At 48.0% G+C, this 24,960-nt stretch overlaps 1 protein-coding gene across 1 annotated transcript in view; it reads left to right on the plus strand.

Annotated features, from left to right (window-relative positions):
* Window positions 1–2,512: 2,512 nt before the first annotated feature.
* The window catches only part of LOC115099380 (alpha-2-HS-glycoprotein-like), a gene marked incomplete at its 5' end in the record, with an annotated part of 38,243 nt that continues 15,795 nt past the window's right edge, over window positions 2,513–24,960 (plus strand). Inside the window, 1 exon segment of the mRNA XM_029616982.1 lies at window positions 2,513–2,599. Within this exon segment, the coding sequence (XP_029472842.1) occupies window positions 2,513–2,599 (87 nt within the window).

Below are 24,960 nucleotides of genomic sequence, written 5' to 3' on the forward strand. Positions count from 1 at the left end.
GGACCGGACCTGGATTACTCTTGCCTTGCTACCTGCCTGGACCCGGACGGGACTTGGATTATTCTTGCCTTGCTGCCTGCCTCAACCCAGGACTGGATTTGGACTATTCCTGGTGTACCTTCACTGGCTGGGTGGACATCATCATCCCTGCCGCAGATATCCTTCCTTTTAGCCTAAAGGTAAGACTGTTAATCATCAAGGATTCACTAAATCGTAACAGTTATGTTCTTATGTTCTAAATTCTCATGTCATCTAAGTAAGAGGGCCAAATTCTCTCTATTGCCAGCCACATTGTGAAATGCAAAATCTGCTATACCACAGAAGCACTAATTCACAGGACTCCAAAAGCAAGAACCCTACCAATGAAAAGGCAGCACTGCTGGGCCTAGAACACCAATACATCTCCTTTTGACAAAGCACAATGAATAAGACTACTACAGATCCTTACAAGCCAGCAGAATACCTCAGCTTGGTCACACTTACAGAACAGATAAACCTTCACCATAGAATAGCCTCCTGAATATTGACCTCCTTGGTCAATATTCAGTAGGCCATTTAATGGAGAATAAACATTCCATCTAATATCCCCGATTAAAGTTATCCTGCTAACAGTAGCCAGATAACTTTAAATCATAACTGGATATTATTTTGAATATGGTCAGTTATGTATTTGGCTACTGTTAGCGGGATAACTGTACACATAACCGTCTACACTCAAGAAAATATAGCCGGTTATGTAGCGGTTTGGAGGAAATATTAATCTCTCCATGGCCCCCTACACCCAATGGGGCGGATTTTAAAAGCCCTGCTCGCGTAAATCCGCCCGGATTTACGCGAGCAGGGCCTTGCGCGCCGGTGCGCCTATGGAACATAGGCGCACCGGCGTGCGCAGAGCCCCGGGACTCGCGTAAGTCCCGGGGTTTTTCGAGGGGGGCGTGTCGGGGCGGGGCCGATCGGCGCGGCGTTTTGGGGGCGGGATGCGGTGTTTCGGGGGCGGGCCCGGGGGCGTGGTTTCGGCCCGGGGCAGTCCGGGGGCGTGGCTGCGCCCTCCGGAACCGCCCCCAGGTCGCGTCTCGGCGCGCTAGCGGCCTGCTGGGGCGCGGGGATTTACTTCTCCCTCCGGGAGGCGTAAATCCCCCGACAAAGGTAGGGGGGGTTTTAGATAGGGCCGGGGGGGTGGGTTAGATAGAGGAAGGGAGGGGAAGGTGAGGGGAGGGCGAAAGCGAGTTCCCTCCGAGGCCGCTCCGATTTCGGAGCGGCCTCGGAGGGAACGGCGGCAGGCTGCGCGGCTCGGCGCGCGCCGGCTACACGAAATCGGCAGCCTTGCGCGCGCCGATCCAGGATTTTAGCAGATACGCGCGGCTACGCGCGTATCTACTAAAATCCAGCGTACTTTTGTTTGCGCCTGATGCGCCAACAAAAGTACGCGAAGGCGCGCTTTTTTAAATCTATCCCAATGTGCCTTGAATTAAAGTACTGATGCGGCCTCTGATCTTCAACTGACTAAATCATGAAATAATTTGCTAAGCAATACAGGCTTCTGACTCATATCGCAGACAGGAAATTCCTCTTTTTAATTACTAAAGTTTTTACATGGCAAAATTACTTATATTATTCATTAACATTTTCTGTCAGTCGAACAGGATATATACAAAAATATATTGCTTAGGGTCTCTTCTCAAACTATCAGCTTGAGAAATTCACTGCATCCCATCCAGCCCTCTGAGCTCCAATGGACTTGTCCTCAGAAGGGTGCCCCCTAGAGGATCCTGCAAATTTTACCAAATTCTTAAAGGGACCTCAGCATTTTTTTATTATTTATTTATTTATTTTTAATTTTTATATACCGGAATTCCTGTATGCAATACAAATCAATCCGGTTTACATGTAACGAGAAGGTTGCCCTGGTCTGGGAGGTTAGACCGGGGTTTTTTTTTTTTACATAGAACATTGAAACAATAACAATCAACCATTGAACATTATTACAAGGAACATAGAAAGTAATAATAATATTTAACCAAATAACAAATAACAAATAACCTTATTCTTGTATTGAAAAGTATGTGTGTGTTCACCTTTTTTCAAGCAATTTTAGTGCTTCTTGAGTGCAGGGAAAGTGCTTCTTGAGTGCAGGGAAAGCCTAATAAAAGTTACATTAGGACTACCGACATTCCAAGTAAAGGTTGGTACGGTTTGGGACATCTGTGGTGTGTATAAAACACCAAAATAGTAAAGTCCATGGAAATTTATCAAACTATGCTTCCAGTCATCAGCTTGAAAATGAAACATTCATTGAGTTTATAATTATCCCCAAGTGTGCACTATCTGTGCCAAATTCTCTGATGGGAATGATTGCTTCATTTTCCAACAGGCAGTATTACATAGTATCTCACAAAGAAAACAAAAATGAATTCTTTCAAGTTTGGAATAAAATCGTTTTTACATTCGATGACATGGATATTGATATATTCTCATTCTGTGTTTAACATGGATATGTTTTTTATTTTTACAGAAGTACGGTTTCTGTTCAGGAGTGGTTGTGAAAGATGCTCTAGGCGGTGAAGATGCGTCATTGAAATGTGAAGTCTATGACCCTCAGGTAATGTCTGCTGTTTTTAGACAGGTCAAAATGATACGAGGCAGAATCCATCACCAATGCTGTTCCGCCTTCCTTAAAGCCAAAAGCACTCAGCTCGCCAGTGGATGTTATGTCTGAGTGACTTCGGCGTCAGGATCAGCCCTGAGGGTTCAGTGGCAAATGCTGTGCTCTGCGATATGCAGGACTCAGGTCAGCTCCTAGGTCAGACCTTCTTGTCTTGCGGCAAGTGGGGAGGGAGATGCTGCAGAGACCCCTTTCACAGCTCCTATGGTGGAAGGGAGTCTCAGCATACCTGGGAAATTCTGATTTACTGTCTTCCTGATATTGTCACAGATTAGCAGGGCAGCAGCAACAGCAGCAGTAGCATTCATACAAGCTTCTTCTCTCATACTCACATGTTCACTTACACTCTCTCTCTCACCTACATATACAGATTCATTGTCAGACACACACATGTACTCTCTCACATACATGTGCACTCACTTCTCTACTTCTTCCACACACATATTCTGTTACGCTTTCAAGTTCCAGCATTAAACAAAGGCTGGAACAGATGACAATCCCCATGGGTGAAAATAGTTCTTCCAAAACAGAACTGCAACAGTTGCAATGGAGAAGGTACAGACAAGGGAGACCAAAATGATAAAGGGAATGGAACAGCTACCCTATGAGGAAAAGCTGAAGAGGTTAGGGCTGTTCAGCTTGGAGAAGAGACGGCTGAGGGGGGATATGATAGAGGTGTTTAAAATCATGAGAGGTTTTCAACAAGTAGATGTGAATCAGTTATTTACGCTTTCGGATAATAATAGGACTAAGGGGCACTCCATGAAGTTAGCAAGTAGCACATTTATGACTAATCGGAGAAAATCTTTTTCACTCATAGCACAATTAAGCCCTGGAATTTGTTGCCAGAGGATGTGGTTAGAGCAGTTAGTGTAGCTGGGTCAAAAAAGGCTTGGATAAGTTCTTGGAGGAGAAGTCCATTAACTGCTATTAATCAGTGTATTTAGGTAATAGCCACTGCTATTAATTGCATCAGTAGCATGGGATCTTCTTGGTGTTTAGGTACTTGCCAGGTTCTTGTGGCCTGGTTTGGCCTCTGTTGGAAAAGGATGCTGGGCTTGATGGACCTTTGGTCTGACCCAGCATGGCAATTTCTTATATTCTTATGCTCAGTTAGCAAATATTTCACCATCTTGTGGCAATTTTCAGGTACTGCACTTATAACATTCCCCCCCCCCCCACCCCCGCCCCTCACCCAAAGTCTCTTCCAGTCCTTACTCCCAGATGTGGAATCAATTTGGAGGTCCTATCACATAAAGGTTAAGAAAGTGATACATTTTTGTTGGACTAACGTAATTCATTTCTTGACTAGTTTTTGGGAATTAAAACTCCCTTCCTCAGGTCCTATAATAAAGAGAGAGAGAGCGAGAGGGGGAGATTTATGAGATGGTCACCATTAATTCATGAATTACCTGTCCTGTGTTAGCATTTCCAGCCGCAGCCATCCGTGGCTGGCCCCCGCTAACCTTCTCCGTGGTGTCAAGACTGCCGCCAGCACCGTGGCAGTGGCGAGAAGACGTTCCCGAGGCAGGCCCTGCTCCCCTCTGGGCTGAATTCGTCTTCTTCGGCCAGGTCGGCGCTAGAACGCTTGTTCCCCGTCCTCCTCTCTGCAGCGTCAGGCCGCGCGGCTCACTTCCGGGTTCCAGCAGACCGTCCCTCTCCTAGGCACGTGGCCATGCCTCCTGCCTGCTCTTAAAGGGCTATCATCACCAAATTGCCTTCAGCTGCCCGGATGATGACAAAGGCTCAGGGAGTACTTATGGAGGCTTCCTCTTCCTGTTCTTCGACTTGGCAACAAGTCTGCTTACTTCGGTGAGTTTGTCTGTGCCTCTGGTGCTCTTGCTCCTGTTCCTGCCTCTCTGAGTCCTTTTGATGCCTCTCCGAGCTCCGTCTCCATTGTCCCCGCTTCTGTTCCTGGACTGATTCTCTGGCTTCTGACCCCGAACTGGCGACTCGCGATTCTCTGGCTTCTGACCCCGGACTGAACATCGATGAATCCTTCATCTTCTCAAGGGCCCATCTAAGTCCAGCCGGCCCTAAGCACCCAAGGGCTCAACCTGTGGGGAACGGGGCTGGTATTGATGAAGCTCCAGTCAGCTCTTGCTTCAGTTTCGCCTCGCCTCCCGATGGTGGGGGCCTGTGGGAGTTTGCTCTCTCAGGGAGTACCAACTTCCTCCCCTTCGGGCAAAGGGTCCACATCTCCTCCGCCATCTCAACATCCTGTTTAAAGCCCTTTGGCTATTCGTTTTGATCTCTAGGTCCTGAGCAAGTTATCTCACCCGAGACCATTGCTGTGAGTAGGAGGGCAGATCACTAGAATGCTCTGCCAGTGCCTGTCATAAAGCTGCTGCCAAAACAGACAAAAAAACAGCATGCAGCACCCTCTGCTGGTTTCCTTAAAGCAGTGACATGAGCAGAATAACGTAGCGAGGTATTTCAACAGTTAGGTGAAAAGGTGGATCCTTTTCTCTTCCATGTTAACAGTTAGGTGAAAAGGTGGATTCTTTTCTCTTCCATGTTAACAGTTAGGTGAAAAGGTGGATTATTTTCTCTTCCATGTTCGTTTTGCGTCTGAGGTAAAAAAGATTCAGCGCTTGACGTTTCCTCGAGCTTCTGCCATTCTGAAGCCACACAAATCAAGGCACCGCTGTGCTGATCCTCAGCAAAAAACAAAACAAAAAAACCCGTACGGAGGCCCAACCCGATGGACTTCCGATAGAAACAAGTAAACAAAGAGTACTCGGAGGAGGAAGATAAGTCAGTAAACACCAAGTTCTTAATGCAAAACTCAGGCTAGAATATAATCAAGAAATTATGTTTGAGCATAACAAAGAAAGGAGACGTAGGAATAAGGTCAAAATCAGAAGCTACAGAGCCGGTAAAAAGGCAAGCTCATACTGTGAGAACCCTCATTAGAACTTTAGCTTTGATGTTTTCCTTTTCCTCATGCACAGTGATTAGGTCCTGTAGGATTTTGCATACTCGCAGAAATGAATGTATTCATTAGTTATTTCCCAGCTTGGCAGAGCCTCTCCCAGTAAAATCCACAACTTCATCTTTGATTCCAAGGCTCTTTTTTCCTATGTCTCATCACTCACCAAACCATCTCCCCCTACTATCCCAGACAACCAAGCTCTCAACAAAGCCAGCGAACTGGCCAATTACTTCAAGAAAAAAATCACCACCTTGACCGATCCTCTCTCTACACTCAGTCTCCCGCCTCTTTCGGCGCTTGTGACCCTACCTCAACCAACCACAAGTCTGGAATCCTTCGAGCTCACTTCCTCTCTCGAGGTAGAAAATATCCTCAAGAAATTCAAACCTTCCTCTCACCCTTCGGACCCATTACCCACGAAACTTCTCATCTCCATCATGAACACTATCTCCAAACCTATCGCAGAAATCATAAATATCTCCCTAACCCAGGGCCTAGTACCAAACCAGATAAAACTTTCAATTCTTAAACCTCTATTAAAAAAACCAAACCTTCTACCCACGGACCCAGCCAACTTCCGTCCCATAGCCAACTTACCGTTGATTGCCAAACTGATGGAGAAAATAGTGAACAAACAACTCTCGGAATACCTGGAAGAAAACAACATACTTGCCCCGATGCAGTACGGATTCCGTAAAACTCTGAATACTAAATCCCTCCTTCTATCACTCACAGACTCCAGCCTCCTGAACCTAGAAAATAGTCAGTCCTACCTATTTGTTCTGTTAGATCTATCCGCAGCATTTGATACGGTAAAACACGCAATTCTTTTAGAACGACTAGCAAACATAGGCATCAAGGGTCTTGCTCTTAGCTGGTTTAAGTCCTTCTTAGACAACAGATTCTTCAAAGTGAGGATAAATAACAAAGACTCTCCACCTGTCCTCTCTGACCAAGGAGTCCCCCAAGGATCTTCCCTCTCTCCAACTCTTTTCAATATATACCTTCTCCCTCTCTGTCAGTTACTCACCAATTTCAAGCTAACTCACTACCTATACGCGGATGATGTTCAAATTCTCATCCCTATCACAGAGTCCCTTCATAAAACCCTGGCTCATTGGAATGTGTGTCTACAATCAAGGACCTACTCTCCAGTCTCAACCTAGTTCTCAACTCCAATAAAACAGAGATGCTCATCATATCGCAGGACGGCACCTCTACCCAGCTCAACCCTCCTAGCTCCCCTCAACCTGCAACCCCTAACATCAACCTTTCATCTGCTGTCAAGGACCTAGGAACTTGGCTAGACAACCAACTAAACCTAAAAATATGTATAAATAACACCACAAAGGAATGCTTCCACAAATTGCAAGTCCTCAGAAACCTTAAACCACTCCTTCATTTCAACGATTTCCGCCTTGTGCTACAATCTATCATTCTATCTAAGATTGATTATTGTAACTCCCTCCTGCTTGGTATCCCAACTAACTCCATCAAACCTCTTCAGATGGTACAGACTGCCGCCGCTAGAATCCTCACCAACTCCAAAAAAAGAGACTACATCACCCCCATCCTACGTTCCCTTCACTGGCTGCCCGTCAAATTCAGGATACTTTTCAAAGTTCTCACAATTATTCACAAAGCGACGCACAACCTCGCTCCACTCTCTTTAAGCATCCAACTGAGACCTCACACGTCGGCCAGACCCATCAGATCCGCATACAAAGGCACACTGTATGCCCCGCCAGCGAAAACTTCAAGAAGGAAGCGAGCTCTATCAACAGCAGGCCCTCACCAATGGAACGCTCTCCCTCTAGACCTTCGAATGGAACCATGCCACTTGACTTTCAAAGAAAAACTTAAGACTTGGCTCTTCACCCAAGCTTTCCCTGACACCTAATCTTTGCCTCTGACTGTTTTTAACAGTCGTGCTCCTCCCCATTCTTCCCCCTCTTCTGAGTGTCCGCGAGGACTATCCCTTCAGTTTCCATGAAGCATTGCTACCCCACCTACATATGTCCCCTGTGCCTCCCACTTGTTTTAAACTCTCCCTCCATTTCCTCGATGCAATCCCCCAGACTGGTCTCACAGTTGTTCACTGTTCTTCACATCCATCCCTAATGCCTGTCCCCTGCTATATTTCCACTCACTCGAGATATTAACTGTACCAGTTCTAATATTTTCGCCCAAGCAGTTGCACCAATGGTACCTGTTGTACCAGTTTGTGCCAATTGTACCAGTTTGTGCCAGTTGTACCAGTTGTACCAGTTTGTGCCGTTGTACCAGTTTGTGCCAGCTCTTGTTTTTCCTCTGTTATTTATACGGCCTGCGAGCTAAGTTTCCTACTGTTCTTGTTTTCTTTTGTTCTATGTACGGTCTACGAGCGAAGTTAATGTTTACTGTAAACCGAGGCGATCTGTATCTCATACAGGAACAGCGGTATATAAAAGCTAATAAATAAACAAATAAATAAATAAAATCATAAAAGCATACTTTGGTGGGGAGGGACGCACTTACCCTGTGTAATCCTAATGGAACAAGGAGGAGGGAGAGTCACAGAGAATCCTGTTCCTGTGGCGGCTTCTCAGGCCCCTCTTCCATCGTTCCTCCGGCCTGCGTGCTGATGGCGCTTGAGCAATGTTTTCAAAGCTTGCCAGCCGGCTGTGTTGATCCTGCCTATCATGGTGAGCCAGAAAAGTTTAAAAACGCTTGCAGCTCGCATGGCCAGCATTGTTTTTTTACCAGGCAGGGATGCTCGGCTAAGAGCTGGGCATTAGGTGGTGAAGCTCCTCTGGCCCCCACGCAAATTTCTGTGTTTCTCACAGGACAAGCAGGATGGTAGTCCTCACATATGGGTGACATCACAGGATGGAGCCCAATCACGGAACACTTTTGTCAAAGTTTCTAGAACTTTGAATGGCACCTACTGGGCATGCCCAGCATGGCACTAAACCTGCAGCCAGCAGGGGTCCCCCTTCAGTCTTCTTTTTTCCACGCAGCAGTAGCCACGTGGGTTAAGGAGCTCCACAGAGATTCCTGACAGAAATTTTCCTCATGTAATTACTAAAAACGTTCATACTCCACAGGGGTCCCTCCTTTGAATTTTTTGACTCCGCGGTACTCCGGTAAGTTTTTACCCGTTTTCGGTTGATTCCGTCGGGTTTGGTCCTCGCGGCCTACTGGCCATCGACCGAACTGCAGCTAAATTTTTCAAAGGCCATGGCGTCGGGGTTCCGTCGTTGCCCGGACTGTACTCACACCATGTCCATAACAGACCCACATAAAGTCTGTGTAATGTGTCTCGGGTGCGAGAATGATGTCCTGACTTGCACCAAATGTGCCTTAATGACACCAAAAGGTCGCAAGGCCAGAATGGAGAAAATGGAACTTCTCTTCCGTTCTCAAACTCCGACGCCGTCTATTGCATCGACGTCGTCTGAACCGGCACCGTCCACTTCGTGCCAGTATTGGCCACCGGCTGGTGACCGTCCGGCGTCGATGACTTCTCGGCCTTCGACTACCTCTACTCCCCCCTCAGGACCGAGGGGATCGTAGAGAAAAACATTGGCATTGACACCAGATGTCTCAGACAATCGATGAAGGAAAATCATCGACCTCGCCATCATCCGAGCTGCCATCAAAGAAACCCCATCCAGAAAAGGCACAGACCCTTTCTGCGACCGGGTCACCGAGGCAACCCTCACCCGGACAGGTATCGGGAGCCGTGACTCCGCCTTTAATGGTGGTCCCTCCGGCTATGCCTCTGCTTCCTTCTTCCCTTCCGGAGCCGGGGCTGCTTGCTCCAGGATTCCATGAAGAACTGGACCGGATGGTTCAGGAGGCCATCGATAAGGCGATGCACAGGCTCCAAGGTCCCCCAGCGCTGAAATCAGTGCCGGTCGTGGAACCGACCATCGATCCTATTCCAGCAGCATTGGCACTGCATCTCTCGAAGATGGAAGCCCTCATAGCCGCTTTTCCACCGATAGATCCTGGGTCACCGATGGCTCTGGTGCCTTCCCCACTTACCCTGTCATCGGGAGGGGAAACACCATTCCGCATTCCTCCATCGGGAGTCTTTCTGAATCCTCAACCATCGATGCCGATGCGCCCATCGGTGCCACCGATCCATCCATCGATGCCCACAATGCCTACACCGGTGCCCTCGATGCCTTCATCGGTGCCTACAGTACTTCCCTCGATGCCTTCAGATCCTAGACCAGGACCTTCAGGAATACCATTGTCCTGTCCTTCTCAGGTTCCTACAGGGACAGGTGCTGATTCCTATGACACCTGGACTGACGATTCATCTCAAGACACCGATGATTTACCATCGCCACCTTCTCCTACTGAAAGTAGGAAGCATTCTCCTCCAGAGGACTTGTCCTTCATAAATTTTGTGAAGTAAATTTCTGAATTGGTTCCCTTCCAATTACAGACTGAGCAAGATGATAGGCACCAAATGATGGAACTGTTACAATTCCTGGATGCTCCCAAGGAAATAACCTCCATCCCTATTCACCAGGTTCTTTTGGATCTCCTCAAAAAGAACTGGGAACACCCTGGTTCTGTTGCTTCAGTCAACAGAAAAGCTGATACCACTTATTTGGTCCAGTCAGCCCCAGGATTCCAGAAACTTCAGCTGGATCACCAATCTGTGGTTGTAGAATCTGCCCAAAAGAGGGCAAAAAGATCAAAATCCCACTCTTCCTTTCCCCCAGGTAAGGAACAGGTAAGGAACAGAAATTCCTGGATGCCATTGGCCGGCGTGTCTTCCCAATGCTTATCTATCGGATCGCCTCCTACCAGCTGTATATGACCCAGTATAACAGGGTCTTATTCAAGCAGATACAGGACTTTGCAGAGTCCCTGCCTCAGCAATTCCAGGAACAGCTTCAAACCCTGGGTTTGAAGCTGTTCCTGGAATTGCTGAGGCAGGGACCCTACACAAGGGTTTCACAATTGCTGAGGCAGGGACCCTACACAATTGCTGAGGCAGGGACCCTACACAAGGGTTTCAAGGCAAGGAAGCATGAAATAAGATCCTCATGATATCTTCAACACCACTTCCAGGGTATCTGCAACTGCTATTTCGGCAAGAAGATGGGCCTGGCTTAAGTCTTCGGACTTGCGTCCTGAAGTACAAGACAGATTATCTGATCTGCCCTGCATAGGAGACAATCTGTTTGGCGAACAGATTCAGCGGATGGTGGCGGAACTCAAGGACCATCATGAGACTCTTCGCCAGCTCTCTCTGATGCCCTCTGAGTATTCCTCCAAACAGCCTTTCAGGAAGGATACTAAAAAGTCATTCTTCGTCCAAAGAAGTCCTATCCACCACCATCTAGAACTTGTTCCACGAGACCTTTCCAAAAGGCCCAGTCTCGTCAATCGCGGAAACAAAAGCCGCAGGCAGCTCCTCAGCTGGGCCCTGCTTCCAGCTTTTGACTCTTGCATAGAGAGCAGCAGCCAGTTTCCACTTCCTCAGATACCAGTGGGAGGTTGATTGTGCCATTTCAACAACAGATGGCACACAATCACCTCAGACCAGTGGGTCCTTGCCATAATCTCGCAAGTTTATCACCTGAACTTTCTCTCCATCCCACCGGACTCCCCACCTCTACCGATGTGGAGAACATCCGACCACTCACTTCTCCTGGAGCAGGAGGTCTCCCTCTTCCTCCAGTCCAGAGCAATAGAGCCAGTGCTTTACTCCCAACAAGGCCTAGGATTCTATTCCCGGTACTTTCTAATTCCCAAAAAATCAGGCGGCTTTCGTCCAATTCTGGACCTATGCGCCCTCAACAAGTACCTCCACCAAGAAAAGTTCAAGATGGTGACCTTGGGTTCCCTCCTTCCTCTTCTGCAAAAAGGAGACTGGCTCTGCTCTCTCGATCTCCAAGACGCATACACATACATTGCGATAACTCCATCTCATCGCAGGTTCCTGAGATTTCTGGTAGGCCCCAAGCACTATCAGTACCGAGTGCTACCATTCGGCCTGGCATCTGCACCACGAGTCTTCACCAAGTGCTTCGAAGTAGTAGTAGCAGCCTTCCTCAGGACTCAAGGTGTTCACGTCTATCCCTATCTAGACGATTGGTTGATCGGGGCTCCCACTCAGCAAACTGCTCTGTCGTCCCTACGTCTTACTTTACACACTCTGATTTCACTAGTAGAGATGTGAATCGTGTCCTCGATCGTCTTAACGATCGATTTCGGCTGGGAGGGGGAGGGAATCGTATTGTTGCCGTTTGGGGGGGGTAAAATATCGTGAAAAATCGTGAAAAATCGTAAAAAATCGAAAAAACGTAAAATCGCAAAACCGGCACATTAAAACCCCCTAAAACCCACCCCCGACCCTTTAAATTAAATCCCCCACCCTCCCGAACCCCCCCCCAAATGACTTAAATAACCTGCGGGTCCAGCGGTGGTCCGGAACGGGCTCCTGCTACTGAATCTTGTTGTCTTCGGCCGGCGCCATTTTCCAAAATGGCGCCGAAAAATGGCGGCGGCCATAGACGAACACGATTGGACGGCAGGAGGTCCTTCCGGACCCCCGCTGGACTTTTGGCAAGTCTTGTGGGGGTCAGGAGGCCCCCCCCAAGCTGGCCAAAAGTTCCTGGAGGTCCAGCGGGGGTCAGGGAGCGATTTCCCGCCGCGAATCGTTTTCGTACGGAAAATGGCGCCGGCAGGAGATCGACTGCAGGAGGTCGTTCAGCGAGGCGCCGGAACCCTCGCTGAACGACCTCCTGCAGTCGATCTCCTGCCGGCGCCATTTTCCGTACAAAAACGATTCGCGGCGGGAAATCGCTCCCTGACCCCCGCTGGACCTCCAGGAACTTTTGGCCAGCTTGGGGGGGGCCTCCTGACCCCCACAAGACTTGCCAAAAGTCCAGCGGGGGTCCGGAAGGACCTCCTGCCGTCCATTCGTGTTCGTCTATGGCCGCCGCCATTTTCGGCGCCATTTTGGAAAATGGCGCCGGCCGAAGACAACAAGATTCAGTAGCAGGAGCCCGTTCCGGACCGCTGCCGTTCCGGACCGCCGCTGGACCCGCAGGTTATTTAAGTCATTTGGGGGGGGGGGTTCGGGAGGGTGGGGGATTTAATTTAAAGGGTCGGGGGTGGGTTTTAGGGGGTTTTAGTGTGCCGGCTCACGATTCTAACGATTTATAACGATAAATCGTTAGAATCTCTATTGTATTGTGTTCCATAACGGTTTAAGACGATATTAAAATTATCGGACGATAATTTTAATCGTCCTAAAACGATTCACATCCCTATTCACTAGGATTTATCGTCAACTACGTGAAATCCTGCTTAGTCCCATCTCAAACTTTATCATTCATAGTGGCAGACTTGGACACCTTGCAGGCAAAGGCATTTCTGCCTCGACAGCGAGCTCTCGCTCTCATCTCTCTCGCTCACCAGCTACAGTCTCAGCACCGCACGACTGCACGCCAGTTCCTCATCCTGCTAGGACACATGGCGTCCACAGTACAGGTTACCCCAATGGCCTGCTTGGCCATGAGAGTCATGCAGTGGACTCTAAGATCAAAATGGACTCAGTCCATCCAATCTCTATCGACCACTGTTCACATCACTGACTCACTTCGTCAGTCTCTAGCCTGGTGGCAAAATCAGATCAATCTCCTCCAAGGCCTGCCTTTCCAGGCTCCAGACCCTCAAATAATTCTCACCACCGATGCTTCCAACCTCGGCTGGGGAGCCCATGTCGCCGATTTGCAGACACAAGGAACTTGGTCTCCAGAGGAAGCCAAACACCAAATCAATTTCCTGGAGCTGCGAGCAATCAGATATGCTCTCAGGGTATTTCAGGATCACCTTTCCAACCAGGTCATCCTCATTCAGATGGACAATCAGGTGGCCATGTGGTACATCAACAAACAGGGAGAGACGGGCTCCTACCTACTGTGTCAGGAGGCTGCACAGATATGGGTGGAAGCCCTCTCCCATTCGATGTACCTCAGGGCCACCTACTTGCCGGGAGTGGACAATGTGATGGCGGACAAACTGAGTCACGCCTATCAACCACACGAGTGGTCCCTCAACCCCACTGAAGCAGACTCAATATTCCAACGTTGGGTTACCCCCAGATAGACCTCTTTGTGTCACCTCAGAACCACAAAGTAGAGAACTTTTGCTCTCTCACTCGCAGCCAACACTCTCAGCCAAGAGATGCATTCTCCCTCTCATGGGCAACAGGTCTCCTATATGCATTCCCTCCACTTCCACTTCTCTCGAAGACTCTCGTGAAGTTACATCAGGACAAGGGACACATGATCCTGATAGCACCTCACTGGCCTCACCAAGTGTGGTTTCTAATACTTCAGGACCTCTCCATTCGCAGGCACATTCCTTTGGGAAAGGACCCACTTCTGATCACTCAGAACGACGGGTGCCTACACCACCCCAATCTTCAGGCCTTGTCTCTGACGGCCTGGATGTTGAAAGGTTAATTCTTCAGCCACTTAACCTTTCGGAGCCAGTTTCCCATGTCCTGATTGCTTTACGGAAGCCTTCCATGAGAAAATCTTATCTTTACAAATGGAACCGGTTTAAATCATGGTGTTCTTCTCAATCCCTTGATCCCTTTACCTGTTCCACCACGAAATTTCTAGACTATCTCTGGCACTTGTCAGAATCTGGTCTAAAAACCTCCTCCATCAGAATGCATGTTAGTGCGGTACCCGCCTTCCATAGAGGTGTCGGGGATGTTCCTATTTCAGTACAACCCCTCGTAACACGTTTTCTGAAGGGCTTGCTTCACCTCAAGCCTCCTCTGTGCCCTCAGGCCCATTCTTGGGACCTCAATCTGGTTTTGGGTCGGCTCATGAAACCACCATTTGAGCCTCTCCAATCCTGTGATCTTCGCTATCTCACATGGAAAGTGATATTTCTTTTGGCAATAACATCTGCTCGCAGAGTTAGTGAGTTACAAGCCCTAGTTACCTATCCGCCTTACACTAAACTTCTGCAGGACCGGGCAGTACTCTGCACTCACCCTAAGTTCTTACCTAAGGTAGTATCAGGCTTTCACATTAATCAATCCATTATACTACCTACCTTCTTTCCCAGGCCCCACTCCAGTCCAGGAGAACAAGCTCTGCATACCCTTGACTGTAAACGGGTTCTAGCATTTTATCTAGACCGTACAGCTGCCCACAAGAAAAGCACTCAATTGTTTGTCTCTTTCCATTCCATCAAATTGGGGCAGCCTGTGGGTAAGCAGACTCTCTCTTCCTGGTTAGCGGACTGCATATCTTTTTGCTATCAGCACGCAGGCATTCCACTCCAAGACCCTGTTAAAGCACACTCTGTGAGGGCCATGGCAACTTCAGTAGCACACCTACGCTCAGTGCCGCTTCCTGAAATTTGCAGGGCTGCTACCTGGAGTTCTCTCCGTACCTTTACAGCCCATTATTACTTAGACAAAGCCGGAAGACAAGATTCCATCTTTGGCCAGTCTGTCTTGCACAACCTTTTCGCAACTTGATGTACCAACATCCTTCCACCTGCCCGTTAGAGTTCAGGATGCCCTCTACCAAATTTCACCCCAGTCCTAGTGCCTATTGCACAACTGGGTACATTTGGTGCATTTCTTGGACATCCTCAGCTCGGTACTCACCCATATGTGAAGACTACCATCCTGCTTGTCCTGTGAGAAAGCAAATGTTTTTTACCTGTAACAGGTGTTCGGTTGGACCATTAGATGACAGAGGGGTTAAATGGGCTCTTAAGGAAGATAAGGCCATTGCAGAAAGACTAAATGGATACAAGTTCCGGAGATGGTTTTCAAGGGTGATGAGTCAGACGAACTGAACGAAATCACTGTGAACCTGGAAGATATAGTAGGCCAGATTGACAAACTAAAGAGTAGCAAATCACTTGGACCGAATGGTATGCATCCTAGGGTACTTAAGGAACTAAAAAATGAAATTTATGATCTATTAGTTAAAATTTGTAACCTATCATTAAAATCATCCATTGTACCTGAAGACTGGAGGGTGGCCAATGTAACCCCAATATTTAAAAAAGGCTCCAGGGGTGATCCAGGTAACTATAGACCAGTGAGCCTGACTTCAGTGCCAGGAAAAATAGTGGAAACTATTCTCAAGATCAAAATCATAGACCATATAGAAAGACATGGTTTAATGGAACATAGTCAACATAGATTTACCCAAGGGAAGTCTTGCCTAACAAATCTGCTTCATTTTTTTGAAGGGGTAATAAACATGTGGCTAAAGGTAAACCGATAGATGTAGTGTATTTGGATTTTCAGAAGGCGTTTGACAAAGTCCCTCATGAGAGGCTTCTAAGAAAACTAAAAAGTCATGGGATAGGAGGCGATGTCCTTTCATGGATAACAAACTGATTAAAAGACAGGAAACAGAGAGTAGGATTAAATGGTCAATTTTCTCAGTGGAAAAGGATAAACAGTGGAGTGCTTCAGGGATCTGTACTTGGACCGGTGCGTTTCAATATATATATATAAATGATCTGGAAAGGAATACGATGAGTGAGGTTATCAAATTTGCAGATGATATAAAATTATTCAGAGTAGTTAAATCACAAGCTGATTGTGATATATTACAGGAGGATCATGCAAGACTGGAAGATTGGGCATCCAAATGGCAGATGAAATTTAATGTGGACAAGTGCAAGGTGTTGCATATAGGGAAAAATAACCCTTGCTGTAGTTACACAATATTAGGTTCCATATTAGGAGCTACCACCCAGGAAAAAGATCTAGGCATCATAGTGGATAATACTTTAAAATTGGCTCAGTGTGCTGCAGCAGTCAAAAAAGCAAACAGAATTTTAGGAATTATTAGGAAGGGAATGGTTAATAATGCCTCTATATCACTCCATGGTGAGACCGCACTTGGAATACTGTATACAATTCTGGTCTCTGCATCTCAAAAAAGATATAGTTGCGATGGAGAAAGCACAGAGAAGGGCAACCAAAATGATAAAAGGGATGGAACAGCTCCCCTATGAGGAAAGGCTGAAGAGGTTAGGGCTGTTCGGCTTGGAAAAGAGACGGCTGAGGGGGGATATGATAGAGGTCTTTAAGATCATGAGAGGTCTTGAACGAGTAGATGTGAATCGGTTATTTACACTTTCGGATAATAGAAGGACCAGGGGGCATTCCATGAAGTTAGCAAGTAGCACATTTAAGTCTAATCGGAGAAAATTCTTTTTCACTCAATGCACAATAAAGCTCTGGAATTTGTTGCCAGAAGATGTGGTTATTGCAGTTAGTGTAGCTGGGTTCAAAAAAGGTTTGGATAAGTTCTTGGAGAAGTCCATTAACGGCTATTAATCAAATATACTTAGGGAATAGCCACTGCTATTAATTGCATCAGTAGCCTGCAATCTTCTTAGTGTTTGGGTAATTGCCAGGTTCTTGTGGCCTGGTTTGGCCTCTATTGGAAACAGGATGCTTGGCTTGATGGACCCTTGATCTGACCCAGTCTTATGTTTCGGCCTCGAAAGGCCTTGCATTCTGTTGAGAACTGCCTCGAAGGGCCTTGCATTCTGTTACGAATCGGTGGTTTAGTGTGCCCATGGGCATCAGCCCGACCCCGGTCGTCCAGGGCTGAACCAAGGGTTGACGGTGGCCCCGCATGGCTAAACACTCTACCCTCTGCCAGGCCGGAAAGCTCCCATTGCCAAACATCCAAGGATGTTGGAAGGTGAATGGTCCTCCGACCATTCCGGGCCCTTTTGGACCTGCTGCGAGCAGCATCGAGCAGCAGGCCTGGCCTGAGGTTGAGGGCAGACGGGCCTTGACATAAAGACACTGTGATTGATGCAACGGCATCACATGGAACGAAGACACTTGGCTGAAGACATGACACCAGGGCTATGAAGACGTGACTGTGGATTGATGCGATGGCATCCAGGAACAAGACACATGGCTGATGCAACGGCATCCAGAGACGAGACAAGAGTGGGAACAGGGAGGAGGCTGGCAACTACAGGCCGGTTAGCCTCACTTCGGTGGTGGGAAAAGTAATGGAGTCTCTGCTGAAAGAGAGAATAGTGAACTATCTACAGTCCGGAGAATTGATGGACCAGAGGCAACATGGATTCACCAGGGGAAGATCCTGTCAGACAAATCTGATTGACTTTTTTGACTGGGTAACCAAGGAATTGGACCAAGGAAGAGCGCTCGATGTCATATACTTGGATTTCAGCAAAGCTTTTGATACGGTTCCGCACAGGAGACTGGTGAATAAAACGAGAAGCTTGGGAGTGAGTGACAAGGTGGTGACCTGGATTGCAAATTGGTTGACGGACAGAAGACAATGTGTGACGGTAAACGGAACCTTCTCTGAAGAGAGAGCGGTTTTAAGTGGTGTACCGCAAGGATCGGTGTTGGGACCGGTCCTGTTCAATATCTTTGTGAGCGACATTGCGGACGGGATAGAAGGTAAGGTTTGTCTTTTTGCGGATGACACTAAGATCTGCAACAGAGTGGACACGCCGGAAGGAGTGGAGAGAATGAGACGGGATCTAAGGAAACTGGAAGAGTGGTCGAAGATATGGCAGCTGAGATTCAATGCCAAGAAGTGCAAAGTCATGCATATGGGGAGCGGAAATCCGAATGAACTGTATTCGATGGGGGGGGAAAGGCTGACGTGCACGGAGCAGGAGAGGGACCTTGGGGTGATAGTGTCTAATGATATGAAGTCTGCGAAACAATGCGACAAGGCGATAGCAAAAGCCAGAAGAATGCTGGGCTGCATAGAGAGAGGAATATCGAGTAAGAAAAGGGAAGTGATTATTCCCTTGTACAGGTCCTTGGTGAGGCCTCACCTGGAGTACTGTGTTCAGTTCTGGAGACCGTATCTACAAAAAGACAAAGACAAGATGGAAGCGGTACAGAGAAGGGCGACCAGGAAGGTGGAGGATCTTCATCGCATGACGTACGAGGAGAGATTGAAGAATCTAATATGTACACCCTGGAGGAAAGGAGGAGCAGAGGTGATATGATACAGACTTTCAGATACTTGAAAGGTTTTAATGATCCAAAGGCAACGACAAACCTTTACCATAAGAAAAAAATCAGCAGAACCAGGGGTCACGATTTGAAGCTCCAGGGAGGAAGATTCAGAACCAATGTCAGGAAGTATTTCTTCACGGAGAGGGTGGTGGATGCCTGGAATGCCCTTCCGGAGGAAGTGGTGAAGACCAGAACTGTGAAGGACTTCAAAGGGGCGTGGGATAAACACTGTGGATCCATAAAGTCAAGAGGCCGCCAATGAAGAGTGGGTGACTCGCCAGAATGATGGCTACTGCCTGGAGACAATACCCTTATTCAATAAACATACACATGGTTACTGTGACTCCAACATCACTCTAAGCTTCAACAGCAAGAGGAAATGTGGAAAAAAGGATTTGCACTCACAAAGACGGGAGTAGCTGGCTTGTTACAGCGGTTACTACCCCAAACCAAATATCCAAATTACTACCTCCACCTTCCTCTATTCCTGATGCCTTTCAACTAGCTTGATCACTCCATTCTTATACTTCACTTCAATGCATATCCAGCATAGTTCTCTGCTTCAACAGCAGGGGAAAAGAAAAACTGTTACTTCACACATCCAGCAGAGCTCTCTGCTTAAACGGCAGGGGAGAAGAAAAAAGGATTCACACTCACAAAGCGGGGAGTAGCTGGCTTGTTACGGCGGTTACTACCCCAAACCAAATGTGCCTGATACTTCACTTTCAATGCATATCCAGCATAGCTCTCTGCTTCAACGGCAGGGGAGAAGAAAAAAACTGATACCTCACGCATATCCAGCATAGCTCCCTGCTTCAACGGCAGGGGAGAAGATAAACAACCAATAAGGGCTGTATAACATAATCTGGGTAAAAACAAATAAGCATGGGTGTAGCTTGCTTATTGCGGCGGTTACTACCCCTACTACCTCTAACTACTCAAGCTAGATATTTCACTTGGATGCAGCTCCATCACCGCTCTCTACATTAATGGTGGGGGTGGAAGGGAATTAGAACCAAGAGCTAAGAGAAACAGATAAGTATGAGAAAAAAATGTGTGAAGCTTGCTGGGCAGACTGGATGGGCCATTTGGTCTTCTTCTGCCGTCATTTCTATGTTTCTATGTTTCTATGTTTCTATGACATCCAAGGGAGGCAAGACAAGGCATGGACATTGGCACTGTCTCTCAGGGCGCCCTACTCAGGCCACCCGCGGGACTGAGTCGCGGACCACCCTGTCCGTTACGCGCCCTACACAGCCCCAAGGCTGGTCATGGACCACGACGGGAGCGGGACAGCGCAGGAAGACACATCAGGACCAGACGGCTCAGGAGCACAGGACAACCGTCCACCGGCCGGCAGCCCACCCAGGAATACTGCATCTGAGGGACTCCCGGCCTACCGGTACCAGAAGGCTCAAGAGCAGAGACGAGGCATGGCGTAGGAAGGAAACATCCAGGAAGGCAGGAACACCAAGATGAAGGCTGAAGAAACCTGGACATGGACCTCAGGTGAAGACATAGAACAAGGAACGAGACATCAAGATGAGGAGCTCCACAAGAAGACCTTACATGGGCCCTGGCAGGCAGGAGCCTCCAGGGTGAAGACCAATGACGATGCAAGGCAACGAAGAACTGACGGAGCAGCCCCTTTATAGGGCTGGAACCAGGAAACAGTCATTAGGTGGGGCCCAGACACTTCCTGTGTCTGGCCCTTTAAATAGTGTGAAGAGACATGGCCGCGCGCCTAGGCAGGAGCAGAGCAGGGCTGTGCAGGACTCTGGACAGCGGCCTGCACAGCGTCTGCACGTCGGTGACGTCAGAGGAAGCAGGGGAGAGCCTGAACGCAGGCTCCAGCGTCGGCAGCGGCTCCAGCCGCTGCGGGAGGCCCAGGGGGCGGCTCCTGCCGCTAATCGAGCCCGGGGCTGCAGCCTAAACGCCGCGAAGATCCGGAAGACGGCGGGAGCGGTCCCAGGCCCCGTGGGAGGCCGCGGCTCCGACCGCGGAGCGAAGAAGGAAGCAGGGCGGCCTCCTGGCCGCGTGGGCAGGCCGACAGCGGCGTCCTGCTGCATCGGCGAAGAACGCTGCGTGGGTAAGTCCGTGCCTGCTCGCGGGGGAACCCGCGGGCAGAGCAATTCATAACACCCAGCATGGCGATTTCTTATGTTCTTATGTTAGTCCTCATGAAACCCGCCGGCCGCCCCGTGGTGTTGGGTTCGCAACATTTTCTTATTTTATTTTTTGGCATTTCCTGTAGCTTTAAACAAGACTGAAGGGGGACCCCTGCTGGCTGCAGGTTTAGTGCCATGTTGGACATGCCCAGTAGGTGCCTGTCAAAGCTTCTAGAAGCTTTGACAAAAGTGTTCCATGATTGGGCTCCATCCTGTGATGTCACCCATATGTGAGGACTAACATCCTGCTGTCCTGTGAGAACACCTGTTACAGGTAAGCAACATTTTCTTTCTTCATACACTCCCTCGCGCTAAAGAACAACTTTTTTGGGGAAAGATATCCCTACGGGCGAGATGGGCTGAAAAATTTGCAAAGGGTCAGCGGACTGAGAAGAAATCGATATGCGCAGAAAGCGGGCACTGAACAGTCAGCGCCCGCTTTCTTAACGCACCCCAGTGTCCCCCCCAAGGGGGGCACCATGCAATATTTAAATTAGGGGGTCGCATTAGTAAGGAGGCGCCAGGGTTGCTTGGACAGTTTATCAGCATCAGTTTTCCTAAACGTTGCATAGCCAGGGGGTTCAGGAAACAGAAGAGCGTCTGTTTCCAGCACCCGACTGCCAGTGTTTTTTTAATTTTTTTCCATTCTTTAACTTTATTTGTTTGTTTTTCCTCCTACTCTATATTAAATAGAAGGCAGTACAGAAAAGCAATTTTTTCTGCTTTTTTGTACTGGTGGTCCTAGATGCACTTTTCTTTTTTGTATCTGGAGTGAATGCTAATAGCCTCAGTCACATGCATCTGCATGTGATTAGCGCTATTAGACTCACTCCGGGTAGGACACGCGTTGAATAGGTCCTAATCCCCTTATTGCATTAGGGGATTCATTAGCGCTTATTCAACCCGCATCTGATTGCCGGTTATAGAGTGCGCTTGACTGAGCGCACTGAATTGCATCGGCCCCAAAGAGAGCCCGGCCAAGGACTCGGGTTCAGAAGCAGACTGGCTGGCCCTTCACACTTCGGTGGAACAGACGAAATCTTTACAAACAATGTTTGACAGGCTCTCAGAAAAGTCGATGAAAAATATCAACAAGAAGGTGTCAACTTTGGCCTCCTCATTCAGGAGAATGCTGCGCGCATTTGTGAAACCATAGACAGAGTCAAGGAGGTTGAGATGTCGCTGACGCATGCTCGATCAAAAGTGGATGCCTTGGAGAAAAGATATTCAGTATTATCAGAGAAAACGATGACATGTAAAATCGTGGCAGCAGGAAAAATATCCAAATAATCGAGCTGCCTGACTCTGAACACATGGAGGGCATAGACCCAGTAGCCTTTTTTCAAAATGGCTGCTGGAGGTTTTGGGTCTGGGGACATGGAAAGACTGCATGAAGATCGAGAGGGCCCACTGAGCATTAGCTGCCACTCCTGCGGCTGGAGGAATGCCATGTGCGGTAATTATACAAATGCACAGCTATGCGGATAAAGCTCGCACTATGGCCAAAGCGAGAACACAATCTTCAATAATCTTTGATACGCACAAGATAATGTTCTTTCAGGACTTTTCCTAACCAGTGCAAAAAAAAAAAAATGCGTGAGCATTCAGGCTTGCAGGCGAAAGGCTATTCTTCTGCCCTTTTTTACCCTGCGAGGCCAGGGCCGGTGCAAGGGGATTAGGCATCCTAGGCGAGCCTTCTTCCTTGCGCCCTCCCCCTGGTTGCGTCGCCACCACCCGATCTCGGCCCCTACTCCTACCTCATTCTTGATCACGCCCGCTGACTGTGTGGTTTTCTGAGTCGTGAGCAGGTTGGGCACTGCTTGCGGCCCGCTAAATCTCCACTCCTCTTTGCCACCGCTTGCGGCCCCCATATGACTCACACCCAGTGGCGCACCAAGGATGTCCGGCACCCGGGGGCTAGTGCATTTGTGTGCCTCTCCAGCATCGCCCCCTTAATCTTTCTTGTACTAATGCTTAAGGTCACAGAAAATCTGTGATGTCTCTAGACAGAAGAATTTTGGGGGGGGGGAGCTAAAATGACATTTCTTCATCACACCCACCTCTACAGCATGGATCCTGCTTTAAAATTGGTTATAAAAAAAAGCATTAATAAAAAAGTCCACAGGGTCTTCTGCGTAGTTTTAAAAAGCTGGCCAGTTTCACACTATAAAATTATTTGATAGCCTCATTCAACTAACTCTATATGGCTATGAGAGTGAAGTCTGGAATATATAGGAAGGGACAGAATGTCAATACAAATCCTGAACCTCCAGTTCTCTAACTCTGTGCATCCACTGAAATTCCCCCAAACAATGGAGCTTGGATGTTTCCCTTACAGCTCATCATACTAAAAGATATTTTCAAATTCTGGTGTCACCTCACAGTAACAGCAGCACAAACACCTTCCACTGCCAGACACATTGTGAACTAACACAAAACCCCGCAAAAAAGACACTCAAAATCTATACTGCAATCCCATCCTAACATAACAGTAATAACACCAAGGACTCAAACCACGATAACCCTACCTGTGAATAAGCAAGAGTAAATATTACATTGGGTCCTAGAATACCAATACACCACCTACTGAGGAAACAAAACAAACCCGATTGCTATAGATCCCTATACAGACACTACATGGTAGCAGAATCTCTCATCATGGTCACACTCACAGAGCAGAGACAGACCCTCACCAAATACAGAATACAAAATAAAGGAGCACAAATTAGAAAAAAACTGAAATGGAAACCCCAAGAAGCCAGACTCTGTATTAACGATGGAAGAACAGAACCACCATTCCTCATAAAACAATAAAATCAAGAAATATAAAGCCTCAGTTATAATAGTAAAACCATACTAATAAAAGAATATTTTAAAACTACTGATAAATAGAATTTCTATTAATTAAAATCATATACTTTTACAATTTCCCAAACACCAATAAAATATTTCAAAATAGCACATATATCAAATAACACCCAATAATTAAAACAAATACGGATTTTAAAAAGCCCCTGCTGACCATACGTGGGAGCTCTTGATTTTCAGTCACCCTGATATTGTCGAAGATTAGGAGGTTATCCTTTCTCTCTCACACATACTCACATGTCCATTCTCTCTTACACATACACTGTCACATACATACACATTCATGCCTTATACCCACCATAACCTCTCGCTCTCACAGACACTGACACACTCTCAGGCTGTAAGACACTCTCTCCCCCCCCCCACATACACTCTCTTACTTGGATTTTCTCATACACGCTCATGCTCTCACTCTCACCGGCTCCCTCACATACACACAAACACATACACCCAGGCAAGCTCCCAATCATTCTCACACAGACACTAACCCCCAGGCAGGCTCCCATTAATTTTCACACCACTCCCTCCCCATCCCCCAGGCATGCACACATTCATTCTCACACACACAGACCCCCAGGCAGGCACCAATTCATTCTCACACACACACACACACACACCACACACAAGCAGGCACCTAGTCTCACACATACAAACCCCAGGAAGACACTCATTCATTCTCATTTCTCATACATAGACACACCCTCAGGCAGGCACCCATGCATTCACAGACATACACCCCCAGGCAGATTCCCATTCATACACATCCACACACTAAAGGCAGACCCCCCTCTCTTTCTTTCGCCAGCAACCTCAGAGCCTCTCTCATTCCTCTGCTGCCACCGTCACTGCTGCCGCGTGGCTATTGGGGAGGTGCTGATTGCTGCTATTGGCACTGAAGCCCATTCTACTACTTCCTCTGTGCAGGCCCCGTGGGCTTCCACTTCCTCCATGCTGATCTCGTACATTGTGAGATCCGTATAGAGAAAGTGCTACTCTTGCACATTCCCCAAGATTACATGTGCCAATCAGTAAAAAGTAGGTAGGTTTAGATGCGACCTTTTTCTGCGGGCCATGGTGACATGAGCTTCACCACGGCCCTGCCGATCTTCCTGCTGTGTGTATCTGGCAGAATGGCACACAGCACAGCAGTAGTTCACTGCTCAGCCGCCGGTGAGATGAGGTCCACCGGCGGCCACATGAGCCTTCATGTCGGCCATCAGCGCTCCCCCTATGGCCCTGCTCCCAGGGCCATTGGTTCCCCCTGACCTCCCCTCGGTTTACCACTGCTCGGCAT

The sequence above is a fragment of the Rhinatrema bivittatum genome, chromosome 9 (genome assembly GCF_901001135.1).
Source record: "Rhinatrema bivittatum chromosome 9, aRhiBiv1.1, whole genome shotgun sequence".
NCBI classification, from domain to species: Eukaryota; Metazoa; Chordata; class Amphibia; order Gymnophiona; family Rhinatrematidae; genus Rhinatrema; species Rhinatrema bivittatum.